Source organism: Trichoderma atroviride, chromosome 2 (genome assembly GCF_020647795.1).
Source record: "Trichoderma atroviride chromosome 2, complete sequence".
Taxonomy (NCBI): domain Eukaryota; kingdom Fungi; phylum Ascomycota; class Sordariomycetes; order Hypocreales; family Hypocreaceae; genus Trichoderma; species Trichoderma atroviride.
The window spans coordinates 3,734,606-3,748,013 of NC_089401.1; the positions used below are offsets into that span (position 1 = coordinate 3,734,606).

General features: G+C 51.4%; 3 protein-coding genes across 4 annotated transcripts; 2 read left to right on the forward strand and 1 right to left on the reverse strand.

Annotated features, from left to right (window-relative positions):
• Positions 1 to 24: 24 nt before the first annotated feature.
• Positions 25 to 4,698, forward strand: TrAtP1_004014 (uncharacterized protein; the record flags this gene model as incomplete). Its single annotated transcript, XM_066112129.1, has 3 exons — positions 25 to 141; positions 2,437 to 2,443; positions 4,655 to 4,698. 3 exons carry the CDS (start codon positions 25 to 27, stop codon positions 4,696 to 4,698), a joined length of 168 nt encoding a protein of 55 aa, XP_065968212.1.
• TrAtP1_004015 (uncharacterized protein) lies at positions 4,123 to 6,952 on the reverse strand. 2 transcript variants are annotated; one of them, XM_066112130.1, is made up of 4 exons: positions 6,646 to 6,952; positions 5,657 to 6,533; positions 5,263 to 5,577; positions 4,123 to 5,197 (listed from the first exon to the last, which is right to left on the reverse strand). In XM_066112130.1, exons 1-4 carry the CDS (start codon positions 6,675 to 6,677, stop codon positions 5,018 to 5,020), a joined length of 1,404 nt encoding a protein of 467 aa, XP_065968213.1. In that variant the 5' UTR covers positions 6,678 to 6,952; the 3' UTR covers positions 4,123 to 5,017. The 2 variants fall into 2 exon arrangements, with proteins under 2 accessions (XP_065968213.1, XP_065968214.1); XM_066112131.1 differs by having other exon boundaries at positions 6,602 to 6,952.
• A 5,037-nt stretch (positions 6,953 to 11,989) lies between these two features.
• Positions 11,990 to 12,319, forward strand: TrAtP1_004016 (uncharacterized protein; the record flags this gene model as incomplete). The annotated part of the gene is made up of 1 exon (XM_066112132.1): positions 11,990 to 12,319. One exon carries the CDS (start codon positions 11,990 to 11,992, stop codon positions 12,317 to 12,319), a length of 330 nt encoding a protein of 109 aa, XP_065968215.1.
• Between the last annotated feature and the right edge of the window lie 1,089 nt (positions 12,320 to 13,408).

A 13,408-nucleotide genomic window follows, 5' to 3' on the forward strand; every position in this document is an offset into this window, starting at 1 on the left:
AAACGGCCAAGCGTGCGGGTACCCATGATCGCTGCAGGGTACAAGTACTCCGTCTGCTTGTTGGCCATCGGCTGCGATCGAAGCCGTCGAGACCCCCTGCTTGGCTCTCGATGGCACCCCGGCCCTGACTATCCTCGTGCGGTAAGCATCGTCGATTCGATTGCTGGGAGATAGTCGGGGCAACAGCCGCTTACTTACTGTACAGCTTCGGGTGCAAGCATGACAATACAATGCGCCTGCTTTGACCGCCGCACAAGCACATCTTTGCCATGTCCTGTAGACCAGCAAGACACGGAATGGGAACTCAATTATGCCGGCAGACGCATCATCTCCGTCAACGCCACGGATTGCGGCTGCGAGGTATAGAGCGTGCGGCAACGGGCGGAGTCAAGAGAGTCATGCTTCACCTCCATCGTACAATAAATATCAGCAAATTAAACAACTTCAGCTCAGCTCTGCAACCCCATCCATATACACGTATTTGATGGTCCAAGGGAGACACCCCCAGCTCTTCCTGACGCGCCACAGAAAAAAAAAAAGCCACTTGGACAGGGGGGATCGTGTCGTTTGCAACAATCACATCCGGGTACAAAGTACTCGCGCACTGCATACCAAAAACGGATGTCTATGCTTTCCCAGATTTTGTTTTATTTTTGTCTTTATTTTTTCAGTCCTGTATCCGGCGAGGAAAGAGCAGGTATATCATGCATGCAAGGTAAAGTTGCATGAGGAAGACAAAAAGAGACTGGCGATTTGCAGTTACTCACGGTGCATCTCTGTGCTCGGCAAATAATACGAGCTTAACGCCACAGCCCGGCTGCCTTGCCCTTTTTTTTTTTTTTTTTTTGGCCCTATTGCCCTCTCACATTCAATCAGTTGGAACCAAGATTTGGCTACGGCAGCTAGCCTCTATACATGCCAACGCACACAAGAGTGTGACCTGAGCTGGCATGTTTGAGATTTTCAATCTTGTGTTGATGGAATATTGCAGACTCGTAGTCTGTTTGCGAGACTGTGTTCTTACTGGCTGTCCTTTTCTTTTTGGTTATGTAGCTTATAGCTTATATAGCTTGTGGCTTGAGATGTTAAACAGGTTGTTGATACAGTCTTTGGCTCTCTATATCTGGCCTCATTCCATCCATCCATCATGCAACACAAGCCATGTACGTGTATCTGTAACTGTCCATTATGCATCCCACCGTGCCACAGCGGCTCGTCCAGCGTCACTTGTTGTTTTGGAAATCTTTATATATAGACAAATATGGTGTAGCCCGTAACACATTCTTGTTATCAAGTCTGTGTGCACAAAGCATCTGCCGCCAAAGATGGAGAGAGGTAAACGACAGGAATCAACAGAACAAGAACAAGACAAGGCAAGGGCCAACGCACGAGCACCAGCGTGCCACAAAGCGTTCTGTACTTGTACACACACCACGATGGGAGACACCATGAGACTAAGATTCCGCGTCCTTGTGTCCGATGAAGTCCAGCAGGCTCCCCGCCTGTCCGATCTTTCCGCGCCACCCTCTCCAGCCTCGTGCGACGGTGAGGCTTGGAAGAACACGCCCCTCCTTTCACCTTGGACGTAGAACAAGAATTGCACAAAAGGAGAGAGTCGAGATACCTGCTCGCTCTCAAAATATAAGGCCGAGGGCGAGAGACGAGCAAGCTTGTCCCTGTTTCATGCACGCATGCATGCTTGCAGCTGCGTTGCCCCAAAAGCCAAAAGCCGTTGTTGTTTCCTCACATTCTCGGCTTCTTCCAGCCCACTTACACTAAGCCCATCCTCCAAGTATACTAGACTAAAATCCTCGGGACCAATTTCCGGCTCGCCTTGCATATCTTGCATGCATCTTTTTTAGCTCTCACTTCTCACTCACAAAAAAGAAAAAATCACCAGTAAAGAGAAAAAACCCTTGCATGGTCTGTGCCGGTCCTCTTTTTTTTCCCGGCCGCGTGGCTGAATTCATGGGTCTTTTTTCTTTCCTTGTTTTTGATGAGATGTGACGAGTTGGCTCTCTTAGCTGATGTGACTTGTTCGTTTTTTTTGGAGAACAGGCCTTTTTTTTCCAACGCGGTTATGAAACTGTACAGTATGTGCTAAGAAGGGAAAAAAAGCAAACGCCATGGCATGATATTTTAGCAGCGCCAAGCAATTGAAGTTCGAAGCGAGAGCAAAAAAAAAGTTGCTTTTTTTTTTCTTACGCTTCTAAATGGGACCACTCCTCCTTTGTACTTCGACAGTTGTCTCACTAAAAAAGAACATGTCCATGTCATGATATACCGGTTCCATGTTTGGCAACGTACCTACACCGGTGCACAATCCAGATCCGGCTAGCAGTGCGCCAGCGGCTGCTCTGTGCTCATGAATATGTGAAAAAATGAAAAGAAAAGAAAAGAAAACCACGCGTTTATATCTGTTGGCTCTCTTTTTAGTTTTTCTGTTCGCATCGGACATTCCGGGGCACGGCACGGCCCCGGGCTACGATGATGCTGCGGAGCAAAGAAAAGAGCGCTAAAAAACAAAAAAAAACGTTTACTGTATCAATAATAGCTTCTGTTGTTGGATGTTTTTTTTTGAGTGTTGGGTTCTGAAATTGGAGCCTTCATCGAGATGGGACGATGTTGGTGTAAGTCGAGGAAAAACCCAACAGCCCCCGGTCTTTGCTGCAGGGATGTCACGGCCTTGTCCCAATCAGAAAAACGAGGCCAAGAACCGAGAATGAGAACAACAAAGCAGAGACAAAAAAAAAAAAAAAAAAAAAGAGACAGATACATGAGAATGGTTCGGTTACACACATTGCAACATGAATGTATGCATGTACCAGCATCTTTCTCTCTTTTCTTATCATTATGCGTCTCGTAATGGTGGTTGGTTCCCCCTCCCTCCCCCCTTTTTTTTTCTATCACACATCACATAAAATTTTCCTTTCTTTTTTTTTTTTTTTTTTGTTTCCTCGCCGTTTTTGTTTTCTCACCACTACAGCACTACTAGCAAATCTCCCATTTTCTCTCATTTCCTCATCCGTAGGGCCATGCATATCCGGCGCTGCAGCTACCCGACAGCCGATCCGTCACTTCTCACCTTTTCAGCCGTCCATTCCACAAAAGCAAGGGGGGGAGGGGGGCTTGTTGATTCGCCCAACAGCTCCCCCCCCGCCCAACCCGGTTGTGTTTTTTTTTATTCTCTCTCTTTTTTTTTTTTGCTTTGGTTCACGCTAAAAGTGCACGAGCGGTTGTATGCTGTATAGTAAGAATATAATATCGCCTGCATGGTTTAAAGGATTTTTGTGACAGAAAACAACCTGAATTTCATGCAGTATCTATGCGAGGGAGAGGCATATATAGGAGTGGCAAAATAGTAGCAGCAGCAGGTAAGCATCGCTAAATAACTCTCCCGTCTCTATTGTATGTATTTCTCAGGTTAATGAGCTGCCCCCCTCCTTTACGATGCATGCAAGTCGGTTGCATTATTGAACATGTGCATGTGATGACTTCTGTGATGACTCCTGCATCGTCCTAGGCGCCTTTCCTTTTCATTTCCACAATATACTATTAATACCTGCGTACTGTATACTTTGCACCAATTTTCTTGAAGTTGAAAGATAGGACAAGGACAGCCAAGGATTTTTATCACGCCACCATACTGTAGCAAACATAACAAAAAGCGCAGGGGGCCGTTGAAGCTGAAGACCGTTGAAGCTGAAGACCGTTGAAGCTGAAAAGCCAGAGTTTCGGCCGCCACCCGAGTTAAGAAAAAGGAAAGAAGATGAAAGAAAAAGAAAAAGAATGGCTGGGAGTAAGGATCCAGACCAAGGACGCGAAATCCTACATCTTGGATAATTGTAAGAAAGAAAAGAGCCTAGTTTACACACACGTACAATTCTCCCTCTCGCCATCATCGCAAAACGTCTCAATCTATCCATCTATTAGATCGTATCACCCACTAGAATCTCGTTTCAGATTTCAATTCCAATCTGGTTTCCACGGTTGTCAAAAAAGACTACCTACCTACAGTAACTTCACAGCCTTATCTTCCTACGCATCAGCACTAAGAAACAAGAAAAGAAAAAAAAAAAGAAATGCCGCCCGTTATCGTTCCCACACACCCCTCAAAAATAGAAAAAAAAAAACAGGTATTTCCAGACATGGAGGGCTGCGGTTAATCTCACCCTTCTTTATACCCGAAACACAGCGTCACCCCCTCTTTTTTTTTCTCCCTCCCCAAGATCTCTCTTAATTTTTGTTCTAAATCAGACAAAGTATCTTCCCCGACCCGATCTCATTAGTAAAGCAAGATGGGCCAATTACCGTCCGTGTTACATAAAAAGCTTACTTGTATACCTTTGCCCATGACGCACCTGATTTGAGGGAGGGAAACCGGAAAAAAAAGAAATTCAGTCCATGTTGGGGAACTACATTGGCTGTAGTCAAATGCAGAGGCAAGCAGGAAGGAACTGCAGCTGACCATTTCGTCAATCCTTTATATGATTCATATTAACGTTGAATGGGGATATTATTTTTTCAAAAGTTTCCTTCTCATTCTGCCCTTGCCAAAGCGGCAAGTGTAGCACAGAGATACAATCAAGTGTCATCTAAAAGAAAAAGAAAAAGAAAAGAAATCCAAAGCTAACTTGGCATCATTGTCTCCAAGACAAAATCTCATCATCAAATGTGAATGTTGCCCAGACCCTATAGTGTATATTATTCAACGCCTGCAATGCCATGATTATTTGCCGCCCAATCCCAAGATCCCGTGTTCAAAAACACATGTACAATAAAAACTCTCCATGCAGGCCCTCGCCAAGAAAATGGGTATTTTGTTCTGCAAAAAATGTTTTGTCAAGAAGATAAAAAATGTTGAATGTCTTTTTCGGGATCATCAGCATGCTCTCCGCTTCGTAGGCTCCGCCATACAGATAAACAAAGAAAAAGAAAACAGAAAACCATCACGCAACGGCTTTGGTAGCTGTGAAGAGCGTGGAGCATCTTGTCAAGCCCTCTTGGTGCTACCGCCTCAGCTTCTTTCCTCAGGCTTGGGCCGTAGCGATCTTGCTTCGAGTTGGCGTTTGCGCTCTAGTTTGGCGTAATGGAGGCCGCAAGCATTGCAAAGCGTCCTGGCACCATCAGGGCCACGCCTCCATTCTGGGGTATCGATCCGATTGCAGCTGTGGCACCGGCCAGGAGGGGCGGCACGCTGTAGCTTGTTAGCATGGTTCATGGGACAGGTGGCAGCCACAAATGACCAGGTTCGAAACTTACACCGCGGCGCTTTTTAACTTCTGTCATGCCATATGACTGCTTCATTGAGTCGCCATACATTTGAACGTCCTGGTCGTCGTCATACGGGCCCTTTGGTTTGGCGCCGTCGCGAGCCCTCTCGCTCTGGAGCGATGCTACGATTACTTCTCTGCATTGTTCGAGAGATCGCTTGAGGTATTCGACGTTGGAGAGCATATCGCTCACCTCCCGCTCAGTTGGAAGGCGCTCGGGAATCGGCTGAGATCCATGCTGCTCCTGCGCGATCCGTCCATACGCCTCTGCAAAGTTGAAAATCGTTCGCGAGCAAGTCCCAATCTATAATTGTCCATTAGTGGTTGCGCTCCCTTTTTTTTTTTTTTTTTTTTTTTTTTTTTTTCCCGTGACAGTCACTCACTCTACTGAGGGCCTCCTGGTAGCTCCAGCTCTCAAATGATCGCGATGATCCGTTGTCATATCGGGCTCTGCCGTAGTCGGCCTCTTCAAGGTGTGTGGGCGCCGGCCGAGGGTCATATTGACCTGAGATGTGCGAAGCCGCATGGCCTCTGGGGGAAATCTGATATGGGGGAAGCGGCTGCTGTCCTGCCGGGAGCGGTCCCGTCTGGTACGGAATAGAAGTTGGTGGCGGCGGCTGAGAGTACACGCCATTCATTGAATGGCGATCAGACGGCTTCGGCGGTTCAACCATGTGATGCGGCAGAGGGTGGGCATCGTGCTTCATCGGAGGAGTCGCCCGGCGATCAGATACAGGGGGCAGACCAGGTCGGCCACTGCTGAATGGTGGCCTGGGAGAATCAGAGTACGCGGGGTGGCTATCCTGTCGAGGGTAGGCGGCAGCGTGCAGAGGTTGAGAAGAGTGCTTGTCGGCTTCGGGATACTGTCGAGCCGATGAAGCAAACGGTGAAGGCAAGCTCGAGCCGGGCTGGAGAGGAGCATGCGCCGGTGGAGGGTACTGCCCGGGTCGCGCACCAGAAATGACCTCTGAAATCGACGGCAGCGACTGGCGAGCCGAGGACTCGTTATCGGGGGACGGTCGTCGAGGCTCTGAGGAAATCATGTTGGCGACGCTTGGTCCAGACGACGGCTGGTGAGAAGAGTAGTTGGATGGATATGACTGAGAAGGGTAGTGAGCGTTAGGGGCGAGAACTGAGGCTGCTGCCATGACAGGCTGGTCCTGATACCGTCGGTCGACGGCTTCTCGTTGCTGCGGGAGTGGATGGGGAGGTTGCGATGGCTGAAGTTCAAATCGCGTAGGAGTAGAAGAAGGACCAATACTGGAGAGAAACGAGGGGGGAGTTGTGAGTTAATAATTCCACAGATTCAGAGGAGGGGGGGGGCGTACGATCAAACGGCTAGGCCTGGAGGAATGCACGAGTAAGAACGTACCTCTGTCGGGCTCCAACGTCACCCGCTTCCATAGCGTGTGTGGCAAGCAAAAGATCTGGCGCAAGTCAGGTCAGGGTCGTCGATACATCTGACTTAGCACAAATGCTAGGGGCACAAGAAGCGCTGGGTCGAGCTCGGCGTCTGCGGTGGAGTGGCCACTGGCCTGGCGACTTGCAAACGGGGCCGAGGATGATCGCAGCGGACTCGCATATGTAGGCAAGGTATAGGCATATACCGTCCAGCTATCAGAGAGTAAGCAGGCCGGGCTCAGACGTGGGGGGCCGGCAGCGATGAGTTGGGATTAAATACTGGCAGAGAAGAGGGCAGGGCGAGGGAAGCGAGCACAAGGCTATAAATGACGATGCTAATAAAGACCCGTCGCCGAGCTGCTGTTTCCCAGCGCGCACAAGACCGGGGGCCCCAGGCAGAGAGATCTAGCAGTAGAGAGACCTCGTAGTGGCGTCGAGAATTGGGTGATGGGCGCTCCTCAAGCTGAGCCAGTACGGAGCCCACTCCGTACACCTCTGAGCGTGGCCAATGGGCAGGGGTCCAACGACAGCCTTCTGAGATGGGAGGATGCCCTAACGAGGCCCTTGGCCGGCCCCAAGACGAGAGATTGGGGACAAGCAAGATGAGTGCGGGTGGGGACCAAGACCCAGGCAAATCCGCGGTGCTGGATTGCACTTGCTTCTGCGTCCGAGCTAGCGAACTGTGCTGGGCGGTCAGATACTGTATGTACATGGAAGGGTATAACGTGGATGCCGGCCCCAGGGGGTGAGCCTACGACCTCGAATTCGAACCTTGCTCCTTTAGCGGCGGGAGGGGTGAAGATGACGATGGCAAGGGCGGGAGTGAGGGCTGGAAGCCGTGGAAAAAAAGGAAGACAGGCCAAGATGCGGTGGACCCTCTCCCCTGCTAGCCACACGCCTCGTGCGGTGCTTGGAATGAAGCAGCCAGCCAGTGCGGTGACAGGGGCGGCTGAGATGCAGACAGCGCCGTCGTCTGCGCAGGGAGCTCGGAGGCGTGGGCGTAGGCAGGTCTGATATGTACGATGCGATACGATGCGCGCAGTCTTGGTCGTCGGGACCAGCATAAGTGTAGGGTGTGCGCCGGGTTTGATTTGGCTCGACCTGATCTCGATTCGCGCCCTTTCTTGACGCCACGATATGGAGTGTTCGCGCGGCAGAGAATGCCTCTTGATGGAGGTTCCTGTTTGCGGAGCTGAGAAAGTCGACTGACACTGGCAGCCCAGCTGATGGGGACGCCCTCAGTCAGCCATTGCCCGTCACTGGCGTTCGTACATAGCAGGTGTATCCAGAATCCAGTATCCAGTATCCAGCAGTGGTTCAGCCAGCCCTGCTTCGATGGCCCAGCCAGCCGCTTCGAGAACAGTCGCAAAGATGGGTCGTGGCAACGGGGAGATAATGCATGAACAGGACGGAGCATAAATGAGATGAAATGATCAAATCATGGAGAAGGAAATATGATGGACCAGGCCTATGCCACCGTACAGTATGACCACAGCAGGTACGATGCGTAGGCGATACGAGTCTATGTAGTAGGTACCTGCCTGCCACTGGTCCCTCCCTCCCTTGGCAGCAGCCCACGAGGCTAGATGCCCCGTACTTGCAACCTTTTACGTACTGTACCAACGGTGCAGAGATAAATGAGATAAAGCGGGAAAAAAAAAACGGAAAGAGACGCCAGGGGTTTTTGGCCCGCTTCCAGACGAGATCAGCAGAGATTTTGTAGGGGTGCAACAACGGGGAAGGAGGCATCGGCTCTAGCCTAAGCCACTCTGGGGAGCGCACCTGCTCATCCCCATTCAGCAGCCTTCATGCACGGCCTCACCGCAGACACATGGCGCCACGTGTGTCTACGGGATGTACACGGTACGCGTGCTCTGTGCCCGAAAGTTTCCTCCGGCAACGAGCACCAGCAGTTCCGCTGAGAACGACATCGCGCGCTTGCATGCATGCGCAAAGCCAAAGAGCCTTTTGTCCCCTCCTTCTTTCCTCCACATCAATGCATGTGTAAAGGAGAAAGATAGTACGCAGGGTATAGGCGACAGCTGTTGGGCGTTGGATGCACGCCGTAGACGCTTGGCAGCCCGTGTCAACTGAATCGAGCACAGAAGCGGTCGGGGCGTTGTACTCAAAACCTACAGAGTACCTACTCGCGCCCCGTACTGCGTTTTTTAGCACTGAGATGCCTGAGGAGACGCCTGGAGTCGACGGTGCGGGAGCTTACAGGTACCACCGACTCTGAGTAAGGCGGTGCCCAGGGACTACAGTAAGTACTAGTAAACTAAACCTTGCTACTCCATATCGCGCGGCACAGTGAGATGTGCCTGTCTCATCGGCGCGATCAGACATCTACGATCACGAGCCCGGCGCGAAAAGGGTCGAGGCCCTGCCTTTACGACAGGATGACGCCCGGCTGCCGACATCGTCAGCCTTTGCTGCTGGGCATGGTGCTGCTAGCAAATCCACCATCGGCCACTGCATCTGATTACCGGCTCTGCTCACGATGCTGCAGACACCGCGATGAGGGATGCGGCACGCAATTGGCGTGTACTGTAGCTGGAGAGCTGGAGACGCCTGATCATTGCGAAATCCAGCAGTCGCTGCCGGTGGCACCCTTTTGAGCACAAGTGCTATCGTCATCAGGCTGTTGCGAGATCTGGACAGACCAAGGAGCCGACAGGGAGGATCGTGCATGCATCTCCATGCAGGATCACAGCTGACCACTGCAACCGGTAGCAGCAATTGTCGCCGGCCGCCGGCGGGATCTCAAACGATCCAGAACTCTCGTCACTTTGCTCGTCTCGTCATACCGTGCTAGTCCTGCAACCATGACCGCCGATGCGCTCACTTGGGATGGCTTTTGGGGCAGGGGAGATGCCAGATTTGCGGTCCCCAGAATCGGGCCTCTCAGTGCCGTAACTGGATACTGTAGCAGACTTTGGCCTGGATAGTTGAGTGGTTCCGTCTTTGCCTGTGTCGAGCCGTTGGAAAAGTGTCTAATCCCGCGTATAGACTACAAACCATCATACTCCTGCTGCATCACTGGCAATACCTACCACTCGTGTGCCCGGATCCATGGCCTCCCTATGTTGGCGCCATCTCATTCTGCCCGCCGTGGCCTGAGAATCATTCGTTGAGGATGCTAGAGGGTGTCGATACCGTACAAGGGACAACGCCTCCCGGTCAGTCTGGAAGGAAATTTCAAGACGATGCGACGTTAAATCATAAGCGACAGATTCTACTCCGTACTGTATTCGCTGCACTGTCTCTCACTCTCTTCTCTTTTCGCCCCCAGTTAGCGCTCTCTGCCGTCCTCAGCAACCGCGTTTTCCTTCGACCGGTGCTCCTAGTGGTATTCGCCTACCAGGAACCTTGGCGCCATGTAGTATTTTGTATGGCGTGGTCTCTTGCGGTAAATCTGGCCCCCTTCGACTGGGGTCTGGTCACCATGCATCGTGCTAGTATGGCTTCAGAACCTACAATTGGTGGGCCATTGTCCTAAACTTAGCGACGGCCGCAGCTCAATGAACCCGACACTTGCTCCTCGGTCAGCGGTCTACTAGCGGTTTGCTGCTGTTCACTTCCTGCCATGTCGTGGCCTAGTAGCAGGATCATCCCATACAGGCGACCTGGCGTCTGCAGCGATGAATGTCATGACAGTGCGAGCCTAGTATTCGTCTACTGAACACGAGATGCAGGCAAAAAGGAGCACCACCACAGCCTAACGAATGGCACTGTTGTGGCCACGATGATCCATTGCCAAAAGAAAAAGAAAACAAAAACAGCCGGCAAAATCTCCAACCCCTTCAGTTTTCAAAGCAGACCCTCTTCCTTCAGCGGCTGGCTTAACTTGGTGACATACCAAAGGAGTCACTCCAAACATGCTATGGACTGCTAATCTATCTTGGCAAGACTAGGCGGTATTGCTACTGCAAACTAAGTCTACGAGAATCATCGGCTCCGTGTGAAGTACGAGGTGTCCGTGTTAAGCTACTGGGTGGCCAGGCTAGAAGCAGTGGCGCTCCGATAGCTGCGTGCGGGTGGCACCCCGTTGCAACCGCTTGCTGCCTTGCAAGATGGCGAGATGGCGAGATGGCCCGTCGACCCAATCTCGCTGAGATATTGCTAGCTTAGATCAGATGCCTTTGGACTGTGGATCCGGATCACGCCAGGTCAGGCGAGCCCTGTTTCTGCTCTTGGCTGGCTTTACGCAAATATTTGTCCAGTGTCGACCTCTCGCACACTGTGCTACTCCCCAAACTCTACCTCTATATGACATGCCGACCACTGGCTGCTTCAGCAGGTTGAGAGGGCAGCTGGATAGCCCCAATCGATGTCGCGTTGTTTTTGGAGCCAAGGTGCCAATGCGGTAATTCAGCCAGACATGACCTGCACATCTGGAAAGGGGTCCCTTTGCAGAGGCGTTGCTGCCACGCTATTGTCAGCCTCTCCAACTTATCAACCACGTTGTGGCTTGTTCGTAACACCTGTGCAGTTGTGCCGTACGACCAAGACCTGCACGCAGCCGATGTCACCCTTTCAAAACTTAGACAGCAGCTGCAATTTCAGTTTGGGTCCAAGACCTCGGCCTACTTTTTCATCTCGAGGTATCCTCACAGCTTGATAAGTTTCTGTCAACGGCCTGTTTGCTCTCCTCTGCTTGCACTTTTCTAAGAGACTGCAGAGAAGTTACAGAGCGAATGGGGCCAGGTGACATCCAGTTGATGATATCGGTTTGCAAAAGACAGATGGCATTATAGATGAGAAAATGAAACGCCGACATCGCCCCTCTTTTGACGTGGCTATCCAGCCAGCTCCCGAATGTCCCAATCCGACTCTGTAGGTGTCATGGATATCAGCTAGCATCGATTTCGTGAGCTACAAGTATATCCAGCTCGTTCGGGAACCTGATGGCCGCTGAGCTTCTCTCAGGCACACGAAGGAGCAGCAGAATCCCGGTCACAGTGCCAGCTCTCGCTCTTTACGGAAAGGCTGCAGTATAGAGTAGCATGCTTGTGCACTAGCTTCGATCTTGCCCCAGCGACTGCTTCTCGACTCCTCGATCTTGGCCACTTTACCCTATGCTCAACCATTCGTTTGCTTTGCCCATATATGATGTGCAGTAGGTATGCTGGGCAAGGAAGCTTGCGTGCATAATCAGTGAGCCGCTGAGTCTTGTTGTCTGGCTATCTGCAGTGGTGAAGAAGAAAGCCTGGCCACAGCATAGATGGCTAGTGAAATCAAATCGCGGATGCCTCACAATCATATTCATATTCGCCCACCTCTGGCCCTTGTGGCGCCATTACCCGGAAATTTAAATGCTTTCAAGCATAGCTCAATCTTTGTTTGCCGCAGCAAGCCGAATCGTATACACGGCTGTGTCACCAGCCATTGAAGTGGCTATCGTGAGAGACGACAGGAGAAAGATGCTCTTCCGGCTTCCATCTGAAACATCAATTGGACCCAATTCCAGCGGCTTGAAGGCTGTTTGCTCTCTATACTCATTCTGGGCCAAGGGAAAGAGGCCCTTTTTCAATCTTGTCCACTGCTTCGAGGCAAAACGGCTTGACCACGACCTGCAACTCAGAATCGCCCACTCCATCCAAGCACGTTGCAACACAGGCACAAGACTAATTTCGGCGTCATGAGACGGACCAAAGCGGGGTTTAATATATTACTTGGTCGGTCTGGAACAGGAGCTTTTCTCCTCGCAGACGGAGCTGATGCCTCAGCTGCGGCATCTTCCACCGTGTCCAAGCAGCAATCTGGTCAATTCAGGGCAGAGCGAGGTTTAAATTTGGCCTTGTGTTAGCAGGGACCCTTGCGTGTCCGGGTAAAGTCGTTCATTCCATGGGCGAATGGAACACCCCACAGGTGTCGGAATCGCACGTGGCGTGTGCTTCTAGCTCCCAGGCTGGCAGAATCGAATCTTCTTCCTGCTCCAGGCGCAAAAGACGCCAAGCTACTTGTACCAACAGTCCACTTTTGACTAAGGCATCGTCAGCCATAGCGTCGATTTTGTCTTCCTTACTTGTTGATGGATCGATCAAACGGCGTCCCACCCAAGGACCACTTTTCAGATGTTTTTTTTTTTTCTTTCGATCACACGCACATGCGCCGAATCTCAACGCCCGACACGACGCTTCTCCATCGCGAGCCGGTTTACGAGTCAACGAAATTAGCATGCGTTAGTCTATCCAGGCGGTGCATGAGCCGCTCCAAGCCATGATCTCGCCCTCGTACATGCACGTCCCACGAACAGTCACATCCAGTGCCGTGGTCTCTGTTCTTTTCCTGTTGCCATTGGTTCTCACAGTCCTCTTCTCTTGTGGTAATGGCATGGGCCGGCGAAACTTGGCTGATTGGTACTTCAGATCAGAATGAGAAGGGGGAAAAGTGCGACGCTTGGATCCAACACTGATATGGCGACTACTCGGGGCTATACCAGACCGCCGCAGGGCGACACCTTTGAGATCGGCCGTCAAGCTGCCCGGCCGCTCATTAGCAAGCGAGGATCCGCTAGAATAATAATAGCACCTCTCAGTACTTATGGACCTCGCGCTGGTTCATCTGTATTCGGCATGTTTCTTGTCTAAGCGAAGGACAGGTCCCATCCCCGTCCCTGCCCCTTTGATCACCGCAATCGTTTATCCACAGCTGCCATCAACCAGCGGTGCAAGCAAGGCAGACAGAGGTTCGCACTGCAGCCTTAGTGGTTGCAATGCTGGCTATGCCGC

Excerpts from the sequence above, each read along its gene's own strand:
- TrAtP1_004015 (XM_066112130.1), bottom strand. The coding sequence starts at position 6,677 with ATGGAAGCGGGTGACGTTGGAGCCCGACAGAG. Across the intron at positions 6,534-6,645 it reads GACGTTGGAGCCCGACAGAG|TATTGGTCCTTCTTCTACTC; the intron begins GTACGTTCTTAC and ends GTTTCTCTCCAG. Across the intron at positions 5,198-5,262 it reads AAGTTAAAAAGCGCCGCGGT|CGTGCCGCCCCTCCTGGCCG; the intron begins GTAAGTTTCGAA and ends AACAAGCTACAG.